Source organism: Alnus glutinosa, chromosome 14 (genome assembly GCF_958979055.1).
Source record: "Alnus glutinosa chromosome 14, dhAlnGlut1.1, whole genome shotgun sequence".
Classification (NCBI taxonomy): Eukaryota; Viridiplantae; Streptophyta; class Magnoliopsida; order Fagales; family Betulaceae; genus Alnus; species Alnus glutinosa.
The window spans coordinates 18,159,794-18,182,072 of NC_084899.1; the positions used below are offsets into that span (position 1 = coordinate 18,159,794).

The 22,279-nt window shown below is 34.1% G+C and overlaps 3 protein-coding genes and 2 non-coding genes across 8 annotated transcripts; 2 read left to right on the plus strand and 3 right to left on the minus strand.

Annotated features, from left to right (window-relative positions):
* The first annotated feature begins 573 nt into the window (after positions 1 to 573).
* On the plus strand, positions 574 to 9,945 carry LOC133856498 (tRNA(His) guanylyltransferase 1-like). Of its 4 annotated transcripts, none has more exons than XM_062291542.1 (14): positions 574 to 686; positions 999 to 1,107; positions 1,653 to 1,784; positions 1,890 to 1,934; positions 2,389 to 2,558; positions 2,808 to 2,893; positions 3,786 to 3,893; positions 5,001 to 5,257; positions 5,756 to 5,887; positions 5,973 to 6,017; positions 6,805 to 6,974; positions 7,136 to 7,224; positions 8,710 to 8,817; positions 9,638 to 9,945. In XM_062291542.1, exons 2-14 carry the CDS (start codon positions 1,004 to 1,006, stop codon positions 9,794 to 9,796), a joined length of 1,605 nt encoding a protein of 534 aa, XP_062147526.1. In that variant the 5' UTR covers positions 574 to 686; positions 999 to 1,003; the 3' UTR covers positions 9,797 to 9,945. The 4 variants fall into 4 exon arrangements, with proteins under 4 accessions (XP_062147526.1, XP_062147527.1, XP_062147525.1 ...); XM_062291543.1 differs by having other exon boundaries at positions 585 to 686; positions 1,002 to 1,107; XM_062291541.1 differs by lacking the exon at positions 574 to 686 and having other exon boundaries at positions 706 to 1,107.
* Positions 9,946 to 11,579: 1,634 nt separating this feature from the next.
* Positions 11,580 to 11,650, minus strand: TRNAG-GCC (transfer RNA glycine (anticodon GCC)). The gene has a single exon. It is a non-coding gene; the product is annotated as a tRNA-Gly (tRNA).
* A 1,489-nt stretch (positions 11,651 to 13,139) lies between these two features.
* TRNAG-GCC (transfer RNA glycine (anticodon GCC)) lies at positions 13,140 to 13,210 on the plus strand. Its single transcript has one exon. It is a non-coding gene; the product is annotated as a tRNA-Gly (tRNA).
* A 1,237-nt stretch (positions 13,211 to 14,447) lies between these two features.
* LOC133856608 (uncharacterized) lies at positions 14,448 to 16,411 on the minus strand. Its single transcript, XM_062291666.1, has 2 exons — positions 16,030 to 16,411; positions 14,448 to 15,885 (listed from the first exon to the last, which is right to left on the minus strand). The coding sequence occupies exons 1-2, from the start codon at positions 16,330 to 16,332 to the stop codon at positions 14,578 to 14,580; spliced, it is 1,611 nt and encodes a 536-aa protein (XP_062147650.1). The 5' UTR covers positions 16,333 to 16,411; the 3' UTR covers positions 14,448 to 14,577.
* A 1,474-nt stretch (positions 16,412 to 17,885) lies between these two features.
* Positions 17,886 to 21,687, minus strand: LOC133858118 (protein SLOW GREEN 1, chloroplastic). Its single transcript, XM_062293564.1, has 4 exons — positions 20,802 to 21,687; positions 20,019 to 20,165; positions 19,681 to 19,761; positions 17,886 to 18,332 (listed from the first exon to the last, which is right to left on the minus strand). Exons 1-4 carry the CDS (start codon positions 21,684 to 21,686, stop codon positions 18,150 to 18,152), a joined length of 1,296 nt encoding a protein of 431 aa, XP_062149548.1. The 5' UTR covers position 21,687; the 3' UTR covers positions 17,886 to 18,149.
* Positions 21,688 to 22,279: the final 592 nt, after the last annotated feature.

Genomic DNA, 22,279 nt, shown 5'->3' on the forward strand with positions numbered 1-22,279 from the left:
CATTTTAAAATTTTACGTTTTCAAAAAAGTACCACATTGTCTGTGATTTGAAAAAACAGTTTTCTGTGTTTTTAATTAGTAATTTTTAAAAAACGTAATTTCTAAACAATTTATTTTTAACGATTTAATTTAAAATTGTATTTTTGTCCGCATGAAATCGGAATCCAAACGCGCTCTAACTATCAAAATCCTTTACAGGGATGATTCATGCACTACTTTGAGTCCCATCCGATGTATCTTAGAGTCGTGAAATTGTTGTATTTTTAACATTTCTCAACCTTTACACCCCTTTACCCTCGTCCCGCCCACCCCTTGCCTATGTGGCAATATTTTTTTGAGTAGTGATTCACTACCACCTAAATATACAATTTTTCACCACCTTATCTATGTGGCAAGGTGGTCCCCCACCTTAATTTATTTTTAAAAAATAAAAAAAAAATAAAAAAATAATGGGAGACCACCTTGCCAATGTGGCAAGGTGGTGAAAAATTGTATATTTGGATGGCATTGAATCATTATTCTATTTTTTTCTTTCAAAGAAAACCAAAAACGCGAAAGCAGCGTGTTCTTGTCCCTGAACACCCCCCCCCCCCCACTCTGTGTCGCCGTCCGTCCCTCTCGCTGTTGAAGCCACCGGCGGCGTTGGTTCTTTCTCTGCGGTCGGCCGACGTCGACCGGCGTTCTCTGTTCGTACTCTCTCTCTCTCTCCTTTGAGCTATACAGGGGTTCTGTTATTGATTTTTATGGGTATGGATACCAACAGAAAATACGGTTTGTCAAAAATATAAAGTGTGCAACGAAGATGTTAGTATGGAAAAAAAAAAAAAAAAATTGCCACGTAGGCAAGGGGTGGACGGGAGGTGGTTTCATTTCTCAGAAGTTTATAACAGGATTTTGATGGTTACTCGTGCGCACTAAATGTTTGATCATTTTTCCGTGAGAAGTAGCCAAAAGAAATTCCTCTTTTTTTTTTTTTTTTTTTTCTCTCTTCTGTTCAGTAGGAATGGCAAACAGCAAGTACGAGTACGTTAAGTCATTCGAAGTCGAAGACGAGGTCATGCTGCCCAATTTGATTGTTGTTCGAATCGACGGCCGCAATTTTCGAAGGTAAAACTGCTTCCTTTAGTCTTCACGCATTTGAACAAATGTATATATGCATGTTACAGTGGTTATATGTCCATTTTGTTACCGGTGAGCGTTGTGCTATTCTAGTATGTGGATGGGTTTCACTACAGACAAGTAGATACTTTGAATGATTGCAATATACGATTGCTTGGGTACCCAGATCATGTCTGGTGCTAATTATGCAATCATTTTGCTTTTTATGTTTATGTGGATGAATTTTACTATGTGCATTCAACTATACCCTGACTTCTTGGCTATTAGATAAGCAAATCAAGATCGTCGACTTCTATTACAACGAGGAATCCCTACAAAACAGTAAAACAAACCAAGTTAGAAATTTGAAACAACATTTAGTAACATGCCTAAGGTGACACTAGGAACCTGTCTCATTGACTGCCCACATACTGTTTTGTGTCATCTCTGCAATAAGTTAAGGATTTTGATTATACGATTGCATGAATTAATGCAGCATGGAACCTAGATGTATTCCTGTTTTATTTTGTTATATAATTTTGATAATGTGGTAGGTTTTCTGAAGTACATGAGTTTGAGAAGCCAGTTGATGGGAGAGCTTTGAATTTGATGAACTTGTGTGCAACTGCCATTTTAGAGGAGTATCCAGACATAGTCTTCTCATATGGGTTCAATGATGAGTACAGGTAGTACATTTTGCTAGTCAATAGTGTTAGCTCTAAATGCATTACTTGCGCATTATTAAGTTCCCTAGATGAAGCTTCATGGTTTCTTGGTGATATGAGTTGCAGTTTTGTTTTCAAGAAGACATCCAAGTTCTACCAGAGGCGTGCCAGGTTTTTAATCTGAACTTTAATTTGATCTTTTGTGGTCTTTGATGCATGTAAGTGGTTTTCTGTTGGGGATTAGTGATGTCATGGTGTGAGTACTGGAAATTCCTGTTGCCTTTTAATTTTTACTTTCATTGCACACACGAGAAGCCCTATGAAATTAGTATGCTATTATTGATAACAACTATAGCATCAAGGACCATAGCAATTAAAGCAGGCATGAGAAATATTAGCATATTCTGCACTGTGCTAAAGTGAAATAGCATGGACAGCTAGGAACACCCTGCTGATAGCATGGATATATGATTATTCTGGATCCCTATCCTAGTTTTTGTTTTGTAACAGTCATTTGATTTGCAAGTTTCAATCCTGAGATTCTGCTTGAGTTCTTTTTTTTTTTTTTTAATTTATTTATTTTTTAAAAAAAATTGTTAACTTGCTGCCCAAACTGATCATGCAGCAAACTGCTATCCCTCATTGTATCCTTCTTCTCTTCTGTATATGTCATGAAATGGAAAGAAATTTTCCCTGAGAAGGAGTTGAAATATCCCCCATCATTTCAGTCACGGGTAATATGCTGTGCTTCAAAAGAAGTTCTTCAAACATATCTTGCATGGAGACAAAATGATTGTAAGTTGTCAACAACTGATGTTAAACATCATCTAAACAATTTTAAATATTTCTATAACAAATTTCTTCTTTAGATTCGTTTTATGTGATCTATTATCAATATAGTTTTCCTGAAATGATATTTCTGAACACAAAAAAAACTTGAGACTTAAAAGAGTAAATTCATCAACTACTTGTTTATATCTTACTATCCACATTTATCTTATCGATTTATTTAGTTTTTTTTTTTTTTAAATCTTCCTTTTACAGGTCATGTTAATAACCTGCATGACACTTGTCTCTGGATGTTGATTAAAGAAGGAGAGACTCAAAGGGAAGCACAAGAGTTTTTAAAGGTGCTCATTTTAAGTCTTTTTATATAAGTTTCTGTATATGTGTTTTACATGATACATTTATTGTACTTATCCAAAAAAAAATTGCATATACTTATTGTAAGTAAAAATAAGTGGTAGGGTATCTTAATTACCCCACACACATTGTTATTATTTATAAAGGAAATATACACACTTCAATTGTTTCCTATTTTATGTTTTTCCTATATCAAACTGTACATTATGTTCTTTTAACTTTTACTTCCATTGGTTCTTCTGATTTTTGTGCCACCAGTTACTTGTTTATAGTTTAACTACTTGGAGGCAGATTTGAGCAAATTTTAGTTAGGGAAAACTTCACTTATAACTCTTGATTTTTCATCACTTTTGCAATTAAGTACTCAAAACTTTAAAAAGTATTAATTCAGGGTATCTATCTTTCAATTTTTTTCAATTTCAACCATCTGTTAGAATTTTCCGTTAAATCCTATCAAAATTTTCAAAATATCAATATTTTTTTTTTTCCCAAAAAAAATTGTAAGGATCAGAATTTAACGGAATTTGCAAAAATACTCATGCTTAAATCTTTGAAAATTTATATATATATATAAAGGGATTTGGGGAATTTTGATAAGGTTTAACGGAAAATTCGAACAAATGGTTGAAATTGAAAAAAATTGAAAGATGGATACTCTAAATTGACACTTTTTAAAGTTGAAGTACTTAATTGCAAAAGTGATGAAAAATTAGAGGTTATAAGTGAAGTTTTCCCTTCTAGTTAATTTATTTGGGCTTTACTATTTCGTCCAGCATTTCATATTCAAATAATTTTTTTGGTTTCCTGAACAAGCATACAGAATGATTTTTAAATATCCCCATGTTTATTCATGGTTATGTTGTATCTCTAAACTCTCAGGGCACCCAAAAACAACAGAAAAATGAGCTGCTTTTCCAGAAGTTCGGTATCAATTACAAAAACCTTCCTGCACTGTATCGTCAAGGATCCTGCATCTTCAAAACTGAGGTAATCTTGTATTCTATTAAATGAGATCTAGCTCAAATGGCATCTCCTATGGTGTGGAGGCTGACTACTGGGTGTGCATGTGACCTACCATTAAAAACAAAAAAGGAGCATCTTATTGATCTAAGCATTCAATCTTTAACTTTTTGTTTGTTGGAGTTGACCATGTTGTAAATATAAAAATTATTAAAGGAGATTTTGGCTATGTTTGCTAATGTTTTTGTTATCTGTTTTCGGTCACTCAAAACAAAAACATTAACAAATAACTCAAAACAGCAAACACTCCTTAAAATACAAAACACTTTTGTTAAATCTGTATTCTTCTCTTTTTGTAGGAATATTTTGGCAAAACAGGTGCTTAACTTTTGCAGAGATAGGAACTAACTAATTATGAAAAAGAAAAATTATGGTGGCGATCTGGCCACCCGTGTTGGTCAAGGGTGCCATGTGACCAACCCTGTCCAAGTCGGGGTGGCTGCGCAGCCACCCCTCTCTTCCCCTTGAGGGTGGCCACACGACCACTCTCTCTTCTTTCTTTCTTTTTTTTTTCTTTTCTTTCTTCTTCTTCTTCTTCTTTATATATATATATATATATTATTTATTTATTTTTTTTATTTTTACAATTAAGGCTCTATATCTATTTGGATTTCTCAAAATAACCAGGTTTACTCTATATAAAACATTTATCCAAATGTGGACCCCACCTGAATACAATTCTAAAAATAATTATCACCTTTATGTCATATCAAAACACTTTTTCAAACACAAAACACTCTCCAAAATACATTAACAAGTGTAACATTTGAATCTTTTTTTTGTTCTCAAATGGTCATGTTTTATACACCGTGAAAATTGTTGAACTCCTCATAATACTTATCAAAAAATATTTTTGAACAAAAGTGTTGAAAGAAACATGCATGCATTCTTGTATTGCATTATGGCATTATTAATGTGCAATAAATGAGTCAGATTGAAAATTATGTTTTCGTCTGAACCGCCATGAATAACAATGCTTTGATAGAAAGAAAGACTCAACGAGGCACAGTTTGAGCGTTATTACTATGGTATATTTTTTTCCCTGACCAAATCTTACTATCCTACATTGTTTAGGTGGAAGAAAATGTAAAGTACAATGAGAATGGCACTCCTGTTAAAAGACTCAGGAGAAAGGCAAGAATAGTACAGTCAGAGAATATAGCTGGTAGAAGCTTTTGGAATGAGCTTCCAAGTCTTTTGAAGGAGGTGGGTGGTTTTACTGAGGATGTGGACAAAATCAACCCAGAGTATGTTAGGTCCTTCCAATTTGAGAACAAATTGATGCCATCTACTTGGATTGTAGTTAGAATTGATGGCTGCCATTTTCACAGGTAAATTTATTACATGCATTGCAACATAACTCATTGTTTGTGCCGACATGGACAATTTTGTCCCCTTTGTTGCTAATCAATTGAAGTTGGAGCATTGTATGATAGACTCCACTTCACAAATGTAGGCTTCATCATCAATATGCTTAGTTCTTTTGGTAAGGAAATGAAGATCGTTAGTCATACAACCATGCAATTACTACTCCAGGCTTTCAAAATTTATAGTGGAAGCAAAAGTGCTCATCCCTTAATTCTCATCTGTTGTCTAAAGAGTACAATACAACTCTTAAGCTATAATAATGTGAAGATATGGTTCATTCAACGTCCTACTTTGTGAGAAACAGTTTCTGAGAATCAAAATAGTAATTCAGTGTGAAGATAGTTTTGGCTTAGGTGAAGAAATTAAAGAAAATTCCCACAGGCCCAGTTGTTTCCCAATCTGTAATGCATGGAATTTTGTTGTTTGATTATCCTGCTAAGATCCAATTTGTCTTTTGGTAGATTTTCTGAAGTTCATGAATTTGAGAAGCCAAACGACAAACAAGCTCTGAACCTTATGAATTCATGTGCAGTGGCTGTGTTAGATGAGATTCAAGATATAATTTTTGCCTATGGGGTCAGTGATGAGTACAGGTATGCCATTTTTTTTTTCTTATCTTTAAGCATTCGGACGTTATAGTTCTTCATGTTTTCTAATCACATTGTTGGTGTAATCCAGCTTCGCTTTGAAGAAGGATTCTCAATTCTATCAACGTCGAGCAAGGTTTTTCTCCCACCTTTTTTCCTTTTAGTTCCTTGAATGTTGTTTTCATATAGTAGTTGTGAGGTAATATTATGTTGGGATGGAGGAACAAGAAGGACAATTCCCTCCTTGCCTGTTTTGTAACCCATGATGTCTATGAGGGGAAATTCGGATCTGCAATTTTAAGGGTCCCATGCAGGGGACATCTAATGTTTGATGTATTGTTTATTTAAGTTTTCTTAATCAGAAATCTATTACAACGTAAGAAATTTCTCTGAGTAGTCTAAAAAATTGTCCAACAATCAGAAGATAATGATCAACTGATTAAATATCTCCTTGATTGGAATTTCCCATGTGCTGAATTCAAACTTCTTTGTACGATCATCATTATTCATTGTCATTTATACGTTTATCAACCATTATCCATATGCGGGTAGTGACCGAGACTCATCATGAGTAATGCTCACTGCATTTCTTTTCCTGCGAAGGCAACTTCAAGTGAGGGCACTCTTTTAGGCACTTTGAATGTTAGCGTTTTGTGACTTTCCTGGTGTGAAATTCTGTTTTGCAATAAAGGTTCTTGTAAGAATAGATTCTATCGTTGTAAATGATCAATCAAAGGAGCGGAGTACCAGCTTAAGCTTTAAGCTTAAATGATTTGTTGAGAAACTCTTTGGTCTTTGTTATGTTGTGTTCTGTCCAGATTCTTTTGTCCTGATAGGGTCCATACTAATTTTTTTTTTCCTTGGAAGAAACTTGTTGCAATTGTTTTTCCTGAAATTTTTTAGTATCGAAATCACTTTTGCAGTGAAATAGTGTCTGTCATTGTATCATTCTTCTCTTCCATCTACGTGACGAAATGGAAAGAATTCTTCCCACGAAAAGAATTGAAGTACCCTCCTTCTTTTGATGGACGTGTTGTATGCTATCCCTCGTCTAAGATTCTTCAAGACTATCTGGCATGGAGACAAGTTGATTGTGAGTATTAAATGAATTTTTACAATAGTAGTTACTTGAAAACATTGAACTCTTGTTTTTTTTTAAAATAAAAAATAAAAAATTGTAAAACCAAATTATTGACTTTTGCGTACAGTGAATAAATTTGTTCTTTCTTAGAACATGGTTGTAATACATTGCAGGCCACATCAATAATCAGTATAATACTTGTTTTTGGATGCTTGTTAACAAGAAAGGAAAAGGCAAAAGTGAAGCTCAAAATTATCTGAAGGTACTAAGACCTGTTAACCTTTCTCAAAGGCTTGTTCCTTTACGTTTCTTAAATTTACTTCCTTTTATGCATGTTTGTTTTGTTCTTTAAATTTGCTCTGCTGATTTAATTTTCTTTTTCTTAATTTTCTTTATGATGTGTTTTCTTGTTCTAATGGAATTTCTTTTGCTCCATAAGTAAATCATGTTGTTGCCTTTTTAAGATGGAATGCATACATCAAGCTAGTAAATTAGTCAAGGCATATGGAATTGTTAGCCTTAAAGCTAAGTCTAAAGTATCTCCTCTCCTCAGATCAAGGAGTTCCACCGAGAGTTTATACTTGGAATATGGTCTTCATTTCAAACCCTTTTTAAGATATGTATTGTTGGAAAATATAGTTATCTGGCCACCAATCACTAAGTACCACTCCCCTGCTGAGAGAGTAGTTAGTCTTTTGTTTTAGGACTTGGAGCTAGATACCTCCTTAAGCTTGCGGATTTTAAACTATCTTCTACAAGCAGTTAAAAAGTTGATATTCTACATAATTGTTATTCTAGACTTTGATTCTAAGAAAAACATATGTATATATCGCCAATAGCTTCATAGCCTGAAGTAAATCCACAACAAAATAGATCATCAAAGTTTATTTGTAGATCTCTCCTCCCCTTCAGAGAAAAGAAGGGGGTGAAGCAAATAAGAGTTTTGAGAAATTAGAATCCTATATCAATTAAACATGAAAGACTTGATCACTAGAGCAAGAAAGTGATTCTAGCTCAGGTATAGTGATGTAAATCTTGTTCCAGGCTGGTGTTTGAGGCCTAACTTTCAAGGTGTGTATGCACCTGTTAAATCCTTGTGGTTTAAGCTTTAACTAGTAAATTTTACTAATAACCATTATTAGGCCAAGAATGAAGAAGCAGTTTTGCACTTGCTGCACATAGACATAGAAACAAGTCACAGTCATGCAAATTTTCAAAATTGGGAGAAATATTAAATTAATTTTTTTAAAATAATATTGGTATTATTATTGGGGTTTTAGGATCATGGTCTATGTATTTTGTAAGGTTGGCCTATTCCTTTTATTTACTTTCTGTTATGATTCTTTTGCTGCTTTGTTAAAGGCCATGAAGCTCCTTCCTTGAAACTTCTCAAGTACTTGTTTGGTTCCCTGGCATCTTTTTAATAGGATTATTTATCTAATATTCATAATGAAATTATTAAAAATATTTACTTATTGAAAAGAGTTATAATAATACTTCCAAAACCAGTAGTCACATGGGCTTCATACTTAGTGCTATGCATATCCCCCCGCCGCCCCACGGGTGGCCCTGAGCACTAAAAAACACCATGTCTTTTTAAATATGCCAATGCTACGTTGCCTTGTCTAGTTTTGTGACACTTATAACATAAGTTAGTTTGTATCATTTTGAAATTTATGTTATAGTGAGAGAAGGCATCCTTATGAATGTCAGCTGTTAATCTTGCTGTTCAAATTTTAATGTCCAGGGTACTCAAGCACGAGAGAAGAATGAACTACTTCTCAAGGAATTCAACATTGACTACAATGAATTAGAAATCATGTTCCGGCAAGGTTCTTTAGCTTTCTGGGAGAAGGTAATATTCATCTCATTATCAGACTTAAGTCCTACTTATATACTGTCAATGGAACACCTCCCAGATTCTCTTGAACTTGCGCCAGTCCTTCAAAATGTGTGGGTAACAACTTGGGAAACATGATAAAATGTGGATAGGAGTGAATGTCAGCCTGGTCTTTGAGCCCCTTTGGTCAATGCTTAGATGTCCTAAAGCTGAGGCCACTCTAGGACCGAGTTTGTAGGGCTATTTGCTCCATACTAAGCGCAAGTGCCTCAAGCTTGGCCATCTTCTCCCCCCCCCCCCCCACAAACCACAAAAAACAAAAACAAAAAAGCAAATGTGCACTATGTCTGCTTTCTTCATTATGGTTAAATACATTTCTTAGAGCATATTTGGCATTTAATCTGATTAGTCAGTGAAATGGTGGGTCTTTTTCATCGCTTGTTCCATGTTATCCACAAGTTTAGAGTGTTTTTATTCATGTCATTATTCAAGTAGATGGTTGTCTCTTTGCTCGTGATCAGCCTGCATTCCATGCATATTTTTTCTTGTGATTTTATTGGAAAGTGAAAAGAAAGAAAAAAGTATTGTGAAAAACGTTTGACTTTTAAAGAAAACCCTTCAAATGTTTTTCGTATATAAACAATTTGTCCTTATGACAACTTTCGTTTAGAGATCAGATTGTCAACCGTCTATCGAGCAGAAAATAGGAAAAGGTGAGAAAGTTGGGACAAATAGTTTGGTTGGCTTCCTTCAATCTTAATGGTTTGTGGTTTACAACATCTTACTTCTTAGTAATGTTTCCTTGATAATTTATCTTCTCAAGCTCAGATTATAGTTTGGTATGCAGGAGGAGGACATTACTATGACACACAAGAACGCAGCATCTCTTGAAACTTCTCACAGTAAAGTTATTGTAGAACATTGTGATATAATCAAGCCGGACTTTTGGGAAGCACACCCAAGCATCCTTAATGAGAAGCCACCTACCTTTTGAAGCACTGATTCACAATTTTTCCTACCAACATGAATGAATCACTTGGAAAAGTTCCATTGCCATTATTCTTGTATTTTGTATGAATATGAAGTTCTTATTATTACTTATAAAAAAAAAAAAAAAAAAAAGTTCTTATTATTGGAAAATTACCACTCAATTGTCAATGTGCTCATCAAACTACCAATTATGTTAATATCTCCTCCTAAACTACCAAAAAATGTCAATTTCCCTCCAATGGCAAAAATACTTGTCATTAAATTATATAAAAACAAAACATAAAAGAAATGAAAAAAAAAAAATTTAAAGTGAAGGTTTTTCAATTTTTTTTTTTAGATTTTGTTTTATATAATTTTCAGTTTAAGCCACCCATTTGGATTTTCATTTTTCTCTTTTTTTTTTTTTTTTTTTTCAATATTTCATTTTTTTTTTTTGTTTTAGTTTTTATTTTCGAATTTATAAGAATATATTTGTCTTATTGAAACTTTTTTAAGGTTATTTTTGTTTTTTTGTTGACTTTTGGAGGATATTAACATTTTTTGGTAATTTAAGGCGGGTCATTAACACAATTAGTAGTTTGAAGAGTACATTGACAACATAGTAGTAGTGTAAGGGGGTAGGTGCATTTTTTCTATTATAATCCATCAGTTTTTCCAGGTTAGAGTTAGAAATTGAAAATATCGCAACTCTACTTTCGTCTAGTATTTAACCTTAGACTTTCAATTGTAATAATAGATATAAGTAAATTCAAAAGCATTTGCAATTTGGATCCGCAATTAACATCACCTTCATCCTCCACACCCTTTCCTTTGCCTCCAGTTCAACTATGACGAACTCGATTGTGACCCGATTATGGTGACTCCATTGGCACCGATATTTATGATAATGTTGTGTTTATCTACATCGAATCTTACAAGAATCTGCTCTTGAAGATGTACACAAACTTGCCCATCGTCATAAATGTTTTGAGTAATGTTATTCTTTACACAGGTTGACGTGACGACTTTTTTATGTTTATTACTTTAAAATAAACAAACAAAAAGAAAGTTACCTAAAACACGTCATGTCTTAATATGAAATAGGTGTGATAAATGAGCGTGAAGGGTAGCATTAAATGTTTTGGTCTCACTATGCCATATCCATGAGGGCATGGGAGGTACAAAAGATTTGGTCTTAGATATTCTATGAGGTTGAGAGTGGATAAGTTGGATAGTCCAAAAAGAAAGGGTGGACCAGCAGTTTTGAGGGTAATATGGTTTTGTGTTTAGTTGTTTCCGGTTCAAGATTGTTTTGGGTGTGACTGCGAGATACAACCAATTCCCACCGGTTTTCGATTTTGAGTTGGGTTTTAAATGGTGGATAATGAATTTCGGTCTGAGAAAATAGTTGAAAACGTCTTTTTGCGCTGGAAAATTAGTTATTCTTTTTTCTTTTTTTTTTTTAAAAAAAAAAAAAAAAATTCTAAAAAAAATGATAAAAAAATTTGAAATAATTGCATCACTGATCTCTGAGATTGTCACCACTTATTTATTTTTATTAAGAGTATTTTTATCATTTAGGGAGGTATTATATTTTTCTCTCTTTTTTTTTTTTTTTTTTTTAAAGTTTTGAGGAACATTGCTGATTTGCTGCAATAGGATGGGGACGTTTGTTAATTTGAAGGGTAGGTTTACTTTTCCTAAAACTAAAAGAATATAATAACGTAAAGTTCGGATCATCCAGACAAAGAAATTTGCATTAGTATCTACAAAAGTAAGTTGCCAATGGGGAAAAAATAAAACAATAATGCATCAGCCGGGAATCGAACCCGGGTCTGTACCGTGGCAGGGTACTATTCTACCACTAGACCACTGATGCTTGTGATGATAGATCCCTCAGAGTTTATTTTAGTAATATCTTCCTTTTTTTGTAAATTTTTTTTTTGGATAATTGTAACACTGGTTCCTGGGATTCGTCTAAATTACGAATTACTCTATGTGATACAAAAAGTTCATGAAGGGTTCTTGTAGTAAACTATAATTACAAATTACTTTCTGAACCTGTTTTCTGTCCACCAAGTTAATAGAGTTTGTTAGCGGATTACAATACAAATAACATTTAAAGATTGTCTCACTATTTATATGACGTGGCAAACTAACGGATTCTGTTAACTTAATGGATGGAAAATGGGTTCAGAGAGTTATTCGTAATTATAGTTTATCATAAGGACCCTCCATGAACTTTTTATATCACATAGAGTAATTCGTAATTTAGACGAACCCCAAGAACCAGTGTTGCAATTATTCAAAAAAAAAGAAGGGAAAAGTACACATAATCCCCTCAAACTACTACTTAATTGTCAATGTACCCCATAAACTACCAATTGTGTCAATGTCCCCCCCTAAACTACCAAAAAATGTCAATGTCCCCCTAAGACTAACAAAAATACAAAAATAACCCTAATTTTTTTTGAATAAGACAAAAATGTACTCATAAATTCAAAAAATTAAAACTAAAACAAAAAAACTTAAAAAAAAAAATAAATAAAAATAAATAAAAAACTAAAAATTAAATATTTAAAAAAAAAATTAAATAAAAAATGAATTTTTTTTTTTTTTAAAAAAAAAAAGGACAAATTTTTTTATTTAAAAAAAAAAAAAAAGCAAACTAAAAAATAACTGAGATTTTTTTTTTTTTTTTTTAAATAAAACAAATGAAAAAAAAAAAAAAAAAAAAAAACCAGTTTTTATTAAATTAAAAAACGAAAAAGAACAATTTTTTTTTAAAGAAAAAAAACAAAAAACAAAAAATAATTGAAATTTATTTTTTTAAAAAAAAAAAAACCAGTTTTTATTAAATTAAAAAACAAAAAAGAACAATTTTTTTTGAAAGAAAAAAAAAACGAAAAAACAAAAAATAACTGAAATTTATTTATTTATTTTTTAAAAATAAAACAAATGTTTTTTTTTTTAAAAAAAAAAAACCTGTTTTTATTAAATTAAAAAAAAAAACGAAAAAGAACAATTTTTTTAAAAGAAAAAAAAACTGAAAAATATTATTATTATTTTTAAAAAAAAAAAACAGTTTTTTTTTTTTGGAATAAATTTTTGTTATTTTATATTTTTTTAATAAGTTTTTTTAGTTTTTATTTTATTTTAATAATTTTATGAAGGGCATTTTTGTCATTAGGGGGACATTGACATTTTCTTGTAGTTTAAGGGGGGAGATTGACACAATTGGTAGTTTGGGGGGTACATTGACAATGATGTGGTAGTTTGAGGGGGTTATGTGTACTTTTTTCAAAAAAAAAATTTACAAAAAAAGAAAGATATTAGTATAATAAACTCTGAGGGATCTATCATCTCAAGCATCAGTGGTCTAGTGGTAGAATAGTACCCTGCCACGGTACAGACCCGGGTTCGATTCCCGGCTGATGCATTATTGTTTTATTTTTTCCCCATTGGCAACTTACTTTTGTAGATACTAATGCAAATTTCTTTGTCTGGATGATCCGAACTTGTCTGGATGATCCGAACTTTACGTTATTATATTCTTTTAGTTTTAGGAAAAGTAAACCTATCCTTCAAATTAACAAACGTCCCCATCCTATTGCAGCAGCAAATCAGCAATGTTCCTCAAAACTACAAAAAAAGAGAAAAATACAATGAAGTTGATTGATAACCGAGCTTAAAATTTTCGATTCTCATTTCACTTCTCTAAAAGAAAATCAAATAAAAAAAGTTGAATTTTTTACACTTTTTACATCATATCAATAATTTTTTATTACTATTCAAATAAAAAAATCCACTACAAAACAATTTTTTTTTACTTTTCTATAAAAGTTTATATCACATCAATCATTCCTTATTACTATTCAAATAAATATTCTAATTCACAGTTACTTAGCAAACAGCTTCGATACCTCCCTAAATGATAAAAATACGGTGAATAAAAATAAAAAAGTGGTGACAATCCACAGCACCCACTGTGGGTCATCCTTTTTTTTTTTCCCCATTTTTTTAGAATTTTTTTGTCTTATTAAAAACAAAAATTGTGAGCATTTTTATCATTTTACAAGACAATATATATATATATATATATTGTAAATTTTTAGTAGTTTGAGAAGACATTGCAATATTACAAATTAAATATTAGTTTGATTGAGGTAAATGTACTTTTCCCTATTCTTTTGTTTGTTTGTATTGTTCTTTGACACGCAACACGTTATGCATGAATGAAAAACAGAGGAGCAGCAGCAGCACGCTAGCTGGTTGCTCCAAATTCTCTCTTTGTTTCTTTTGATTCTTCGATTGTCTTTAGTTTGTGCAAAATTATCATGTCCAAGCTTCATTTCTTTGTCCCTAAGCAAAGGACGAGCCCATTTTTGAGATTGGATTTTGATAATTGAAATTGGAGGAGAGATTGTAAGATTTCTCTTTCCAGCAAAAACTTTCATTGAGCAACAGAACATCACAAAGGACATTTAAATTTCCCCCCATTTCCAGATATGCTATACTCCGTGAGTTCCATTTTTTTTTTTATGAATAATGAGTTCCATCTTTAATTCATACAAATAATTCTCCTTTTACATCTCTATCAGGTGCAAAATTAACAAAAAACAAGTTTACAAAACAGACTAAGAGAGTGAACAAAAGTAGTAAGCAAGCAGAGAAGCTTGAGCCAGAATATGAGAAATTGGACTTGAATTTGATGTACCTATCCATTACTATTCAACCTTGCTATATTTTTTTGACAAATCTAGACTCCTGTTTGTAGAATTTGGTTGGCTAAGCTACAAGCAAATCCTACACAGAGGCCCATTTCTCATCTTTAACTTTGATCACAGAATGTAAACTTGCACCTTCTGGAATTCCCAATGGAGGATCTACACATGAACAATTATCCACTGCATATAGCTCCCAGTCTTTAATTCCACACTTCTCCAATGCCAAAACTAATCTCTCCCTCTCCATGTCATTTGGGTATGCCCCATCTGGACTAACAAGCACCGCCCCTGTATACGACTGTCCGGCAGCACGAGCAGCCCCACTGTAATGAAACAAACCCCAACTAAGATCATCAGATACATCCACAATTGTCCAAAACTCATTTGAAACAACCCCATTATCCAACACACTGAAGTAGAACGTCCCGGGCATTTTCGCTCTCTTAACCCGATACTTTCTCCTCCTCCAAACCATCTCCCCCCCCTCCAATGTTTTCACCTGAAAAACCGGCTCGTACCAGAATGATCCTTTTGCCTTTCCCCTATAAAATAGCTGGTACTGGCATGGAAATTGGTCATAAGCCGGGTTCTGGCCAGCCACGACACGCCAACTCCAGTTCAAACTCCCCAACCAGCCAACAAAAAGATCTTCAGCAGCCTCATGACACAAGTCCTTCCCTTGAAACTTAACCATGGGAGGCACATACGGCTTTTCGGGGATCTTTGCATCCAGTTCAAGACAATTGTTCTTCTGCAACACACACAGAGAAAATGCTTCCAGATTTGGACTCTCATACGAGGCAATACACCGATAATTACACACTTGGTCCACAGGACTGCACTGGTTCAAGCACTGAAGGGCTTTCCTACAATTAGGATCTAAGAGGCAGTTTAGTATCTGAGGACCACAGTTCTTGACCATGCAGTTCAGGGTGGACAATCCCTTTGATCTCAGATTCTTTAGGATTGGGACCGGCCTTATATAAGCATTGATTATTACCAGCAAACAGAACCTTATATCATCAGAATTATGCCGATCCCATGCCTCCGATACAGTCCGGACTACTTCCACGGATTCATTCGAACGCGAAAGCCCAACTATTTTGTCAAATATTTTCCCTTTTCTTTCAATTCCAACATAAGACCCTCCTAGTTTGTTTTCTAACTTGTGGGACGAATCAAAGCAGATTATATTTTGGATAGATTTACAATTGCTCTCTATCCACAAAACTGATTCTTCATTTGTTACAGCAACAATAACCAAAATATCCGTACGACTTAATTCCCTTCGCAGGCTCGTTTTAGCATTATCATCATCAGATTGACAAACACTATCAGTAAATACAAGCATTTCATAACCTTCATCAACCCATTTCAATCGTTTTGCCTGCTTACAAAAAGAGTGTCAGAAAATTCTGTAAACCCATTTTCAAACAAATCGTTTTCCTTCGATTTTCAGCTTACCAAAACCTATCAATGCGAGAGCGAATTTCAATTTTGCTTTTTTGCTTTTTTCGAAATCGGTACTTACAGTGTGGAGTATGACTTCTTGCCAGGGTGCGAGGTTCAGAGGGCTGAGGCTTCCCTCGCCCACCAAGGCCACTATTCTCACCGGCGGCTCCGGTAGCCCCTCCGTCACCGCACTCTCCTTCGCTTCAGAAACCGCCGACCGGAGTATAGTTGGTGCTCGGAGACAGGTTCTCCGAAGCTGGGGAACCGGTGACAGAGGGCGGTGGTGAAATGGAGGTAAACAGGTTCCGAAGGCGGCGAACCGGTGGGTTTGTGGAAAGGCGGGTATCGGTTTCGGAAGTCGAGGTGGAGCTTCCAGAGCCATGCTGTAGTGAGTTTGACTCAAAACTGAACCAAAAAACAGATATATATATAGGACCGTTGAATCGCGGAGATTTTTTATTTATTATTTTTTAATGATAAGGGTGACTAATATTTAGAAATCCTCCACAATTATTTGTTTAAATTTGAAAGAATTGGTGATTGTGAGAGACCACTAATAGGATCCACCTGATTGGATAAGTGATTGAGCGACCCAATTTTTATTTTATCAGGTAGGTCTCATAAGTAGTCTCACATAATCACCTGTATGAATTTTCTTAAATTTAGACAAATAATTATAGAGAATCATAATCCAATATTTAGCGCCGTTAAAAGAATTATCACGTAAATAATTTTTTAACTTCAGCCCTAGTAAATTGCAATGGTAATAACTTGTTATAACAATTATGGTATATCGAATGGAGAATTTGTGTTCATGTATCAAGTAAATATAAGATTATATAAGTCAATTTTAACCCAACTTATTTAATTAAATAGATTAGATTCTTTAATCCTAACAAGCTAATTTCATATTGAGTTCGTATTAAATTCGTGGATCGTGTCAAAAATTGATAGCTTTTATATCACATGTCCAGTTTAGATTATGTTGAAATATGCGTATAAAATTATATAAGTCAATTATTACTCTACTAATTTTATTAAGCATGTTAAACCCCTCAATTAAAACATAATAATTTTGTATTAAATTAGTATCGAGTTCGCAGATCGTATTAATAATGCTCATTTATCGACACAATAAGTCTCACAACAATTTAAAACGCTATAGCTTGAGAATGCAATGATTTTGCACTTGATCGTCGGATTGATCCAATTTTTTCATTTTATATAATTCTTTGAGATATATACAATTCAATTGAAAAATACAGAGACGATTGAAAATGTGAGTCCGAATAAGTTGAAGAAGAGGAGGCATGGGAATCTTTTTCTATCCTAACAAATAATTCCTCTTCTTCTTCTTCTTCTTCTTTTTTTTTTTTTTTTTTTTTTTTTTTGAAGGGAAGAGAAGAAATCTCATTAATCGCTCCCAAAGGGTAACAAAGTTACAAACAAGCCGAGACAAAGCTCAGAACATTGCAGGGACATTTTCTCTCCTAACAAATAATTCCTCTTGGTAACATCTAACCTTTTCATTCAAACTGCCAATCAAATTTGTGATGTGATAGTGGTGACATTTTCTTGGTACATTACACAAGGACTTGATTAAATCATTTTTGGAAGCTTTAAAACTCAAGGGACCTCTATGGTATATCCAATAACCACGAGCGTTGTTAATGCATTTTAACCTAAATAATAGAATCTAAACAGAGTCTGAGTGCACTCCTAGATTTAAAATAATACTACTCTCCACACTCCTTTATCACACCTACGTCACACCAACTAACATAACGTGTTTTCATTGACTTATGACGTCAACCACTTAAAAAAAAAAAAATACAAACCACTAAAAACACTTCATGTTAGTCAGTGTAATAAACGAGTGTGAAGTGTAACATTCCTCCTCTAAGTTTATGAATTGAATTCACATAAGCACTTCAATTTCAAATCAAATTCAATGCAACCATTACCAGCCATGTATTATGTATCACTCACAGTTTAAATTGTGTCCTCATAACTACACATGCCAACCGCTTTGCTCAGAGCCGTTAGAATCACATGTTTTCCCTCCACTTTCTGAAGTTCTCCCCCAACTACAACAAACCTTCTAAGCACACACAGAAAAGCCACCAGCAACACAAATAATGTGCAAGACAACCCCCTCTCTCCTTCACCCAGAGAAAAATAAAAAAAGGTGTGAATGGTTTACTTGTTCAAGAATTCAGTATTAAACTCCTCCTGAAGCCGTTCCCGAGACTGGGTTTTTGCTGCCAACACAACATCATCCAGAAATCCCCTTTGAGGAAACTCTTTAGGTACAAAAGCATGATATGTTTCAAACTGTTCAGCAGCTTCCTTCTTTTTCTCCAGCAGACTGTAGATAATTCCCTGCCACAAATTCCCATAATTAGCAATGATTTTTGTATTCTTTAAATCATTCAGTTCACGTCTTTTTGCTTCACCTCCATACTAATTAGTTACAATCAATTCAAAAAAGACAATCAGCACTGTGCTTGGACACGGATACTTCTTTTATGCTTGATGCTGGTTCTTTCATAAGAACTTGGACAGAAGACAAAAGCAAATCCTCACAACATACTCCTGAAATTCAATTTCTCTCTGCCAATAGGGGATAAAAAATGTCTACTTGCGAGTGTCATGTCCATAGTAAAGTGCATTTCGTAATCAAGTAATTATCATGTATTGTTATCCAACCTAGCAAGAAATCTGGACGATGCAAAATGAAAAGTAACATGTATTCAAAATTCCAATTCCAATACAACAGGGGTCTGCACCTCCCTTGCCCAGTGGAACTATTGAGGCTAGTCCCGCTGATGCACAGGGCGAGACACGAAATATTGGTCCCTAGTTTTATTTAGGTCCTATTAGCTAATTGGGTTAGTATTTAGTTTTATGTTTTATTAAATTTTTAAGAGTCAAGAGTGTTCTGAGTAATTCAATAAATGGGTGTTGCCCTATATTATTTTGGGTAATTTACTGAATGGGTATTGCCCTAAATTAGGGTTTAGTCAGACTATTTAAGCGTATTTTGGACTCCATCGGAGGTAGACTATGATTTCTCTCTCTTTTTCCCATCCCCTAGTTTATTCTTTTTTTTCTTTTTTTTGATAAGTAATAAACTAATCTTATTAAAAGTTTAAAGCGCCCCTAAGTACACCGTGGGTATACAAGAGGAAACACCTAACTAAAAAGAGAAAAACAAACAAGAAAATCATCATAATTAATCGTCAGAGGGGATACAAAGGCCGCAGTCTAAAGATACAAAGTATGGAAGAAAGAGAATAGAATATCCTCCAAGGACCTCTCAAAATCAAAACTCATTTTTCTCTCCCATTTTTGCTCTTTCGCTCCCCTTAGCTTCTTCTTTCTCTCTCCATCTTTTAGTTTCTTTTTCCTCTCATTTCCCTATTTTCACCGTGTGATTTTTGTTCTCTGTTGATTGTGCTACATCGCCCTTCCCCCGCCCCCCCCCCCGGGGCCGGGCAGTTGAGAATGAACTATATCAACCCTCAGTAATTAAACTACCCTAGATTATTGCCTAAAATCATGAAATACAGACACAAATCAAGATGCAATTCCATTCACGGTGTAGACAATGTGACTACAAAAGGATATAGATCTAAACCACAAAGCAAACTTATAGAGAACATTGCATATCAAATTAACCATATATTAACTAGCAGCAACAGCAAGCAAATAGTGTGAACAGACTCACCTGACACAGATAAGGCCGAAAATCTCGAGGATCCTCATTAACCAGATCTTGAAACTTCTTCAAGGCCTCATCCAATTCCCCCTGCAAGACATAAAAGTAAAAGTAATTTACAAATGAGAAGATCTTACATTTTTTTAACACTAAATAACATTGGTCCCACCAGTTAAACATTATTTTCTTATTTGTAATGACTTCAATTAAAAGATGGATTTGTGCCTTAAAATGTAGTTTAAGAACCATAAAAGGATATAATCTCCATGGTTTAGACATCAAGCACCCCCCACACCCCAGTTGACAGATCTACAAATTTTAAGCAGCTAGGATTGATTACACATCACCTTTACAACATGCATTTGTGCAATTAAAATTTTTATATTCCTCTCCTCAGTGACTCTTTTTTCACGCCGAGCAGTATCCAGAGCCTTATTCAGCATCTCCAAGACAGCTGGGCCTTCATCGTTTTTGTGCATCACCAATGCCAAACCCTGCAGAATAAGTACAGCTTTGAGTTTCATTGCTCACAAGCAAAGACCTCTGAACAGGTCAGGTGTAACATAATGCATTTACGAATCTGGCATGGTGTATGTATATATGCTGCATACAGATAACGTTGAATGAATATGACACCCATGTAATGCTTTTCAAGATGCATTAAGCCAGCTAGATACCAGGGCTGAATCTCATTAAATAAAAAAAATAACATCTCTATTGACTGATGACCTACATGCTACATCTGTTGAAGATAAGATCTAAGAATCTGCCAAGACTACAGCAGATGCCTAAAAACTCTGATCAAATATCCCTTCTCAGAAAACACGCAAAGCAAACTTCCAATATCTTTGAGTAAATAATTTGTGGATGAGATAAAAAAGAAGATCGCCATTCACAAATAATTGCAATGACATTCACTTCTTCCCGAAGGAGGACATAACTCTCCATACCTAGTGGATTCAAGACAAAGCAAAGTCACGCCATTGCTGCAACAGGTTAAAACATTTTACTAATTATACAAGATACACCTATAGAATCACAAAGCATATGCATGTATACGGCATCAACATTTAAAAAACTTCCAACCAAAACTAAAAATTAAACGGAAATAATCAAGCGATGAATCATACATGTAGAGCTCTAAGCAAGAGAGGCCTCTCCTCCAAGATTTTCTCGAACAATCTCTTAGCTTTACTCAATTGCCCCATCGTCTCATAACAAAGCGCCATCAAAAGCCTCCACTCGACCTCGTCCGGCTCCTCATCAATCAACCTCTCCACATACTTCACAGCCTCTTTAGTCTTCCCTCTCCTCATTTTCCCATATAAAACCACCTTCAAAGCCTCAACATTTCTTGGGTCCTTCTCCAAAACCTCCTCAAACATCTTCTCTTCCTCATTTTCCCTTTTCTGGGTATCTCTTTTATCCTCCATATTTGCACTAAAACTACTTGTTTGAGCAGGTAATGCTATAGCTGCTCGATTTTTACAGCACCCCATAAAAATAAATGACCCAATAAGAAAAACAATTATCTTTTCTGACAAAAACGTAGAAAAAAACTTCTGGGGTGAGAGAGAAGAATCCGAATGTGAGAGTTTTGAAGTGGGTATGCTAAAACTGGGGGATTGACAGAACCGTGTGAGGAGGTGAGAGTGCCCTGAAGATACGTGAAGCTTGGTTCGTTGAAATGGGAGTGTTGGGTGACAGAGCGGTTTGTGTGAATTGATGAATGGTGGCGGTGGTTTGAGCAACTTGCCAAGCCTGCGGTTAAGCAAATTGGAGCTGTGAATTTCTGCATGAGAGTAGAGAGATGAAGTAGTGATTGAAGTTGAACCCATTCTTGAGCCAAGTAGAATGGTGGAAAAATAAGTGGTTAGAAGAATACAGCAAAATCGCCCATTTCTAAACCCTGGGGTTTTGCTCAAGTTTGATATTCGATCAGAGAACTTTTTGTGTGTGGGATGAGGGAGACGGCAACAGAGCAGGGGAAGCTGCAAGTAAATGGGCTCCGGCATAAAATAGACGGGTGAATGCAAATAGCAAATTAACAGTTTAATAAATAGATAAATATTTGGACAGACTTTACTTAATTAACGGAGAAAACTCATATTTAGTCCTTAAATTTTTATTTTATTTGGATTTAATCATTGAATTTCTAATTTTAAGTATACAATCCTTAAGTTTTGTACAAATTTTAAATAAACTCTTTTGTCACTTTTTTCATCAAAAATCAATAATTTGTAATATTTCATGTGTGTCTCAATTAATATAAAGGAATGCTAGAGCATCTCATTGTGTTCTCCTGGTGTTCTTCTAGAATGGTATAAATGTAATTTTTTTGATTAAAAAAATTACATCTATGCCATCCAAAATGACATAAATGTAATTTTTTAATTACATCTATCTCATTGCAGGAGAACACCAGGAGATGTTCTAGCATTTCTCATTAATATATCAGCATCCATATCTACATCATTAAACGTCAAATCATCCATAAAAAAATAAACAAAAATCATTTTCTTCGTCATTCTAATCTTCTAGAATTTAAACATTGAAAAATGACACAACTTTTGTGCAAGGTCTTAGAGACATAAAGTGGGTCCCATAT

Bases quoted from the DNA above. Each gene is read 5' to 3' on its own strand.
- LOC133856498 (XM_062291542.1), top strand. From the start codon at position 1,004: ATGGCAAACAGCAAGTACGAGTACGTTAAGTCATTCGAAGTCGAAGAC. The intron at 2,559-2,807 runs GTAAGTTGTCAA...TTCCTTTTACAG, and splicing joins TGCATGGAGACAAAATGATT to GTCATGTTAATAACCTGCAT. The intron at 5,258-5,755 runs GTAAATTTATTA...GTCTTTTGGTAG, and splicing joins GATGGCTGCCATTTTCACAG to ATTTTCTGAAGTTCATGAAT.
- LOC133856608 (XM_062291666.1), bottom strand. From the start codon at position 16,332: ATGGCTCTGGAAGCTCCACCTCGACTTCCGAAACCGATACCCGCCTTT. The intron at 15,886-16,029 runs GTAAGTACCGAT...TTTTGTAAGCAG, and splicing joins AAGAAGTCATACTCCACACT to GCAAAACGATTGAAATGGGT.
- LOC133858118 (XM_062293564.1), bottom strand. From the start codon at position 21,686: ATGCCGGAGCCCATTTACTTGCAGCTTCCCCTGCTCTGTTGCCGTCTC. The intron at 20,166-20,801 runs GTATGATTCATC...CTTATTCTGCAG, and splicing joins TCTTGCTTAGAGCTCTACAT to GGTTTGGCATTGGTGATGCA. The intron at 18,333-19,680 runs GTGAGTCTGTTC...AATTTGTGGCAG, and splicing joins TTCGGCCTTATCTGTGTCAG to GGAATTATCTACAGTCTGCT.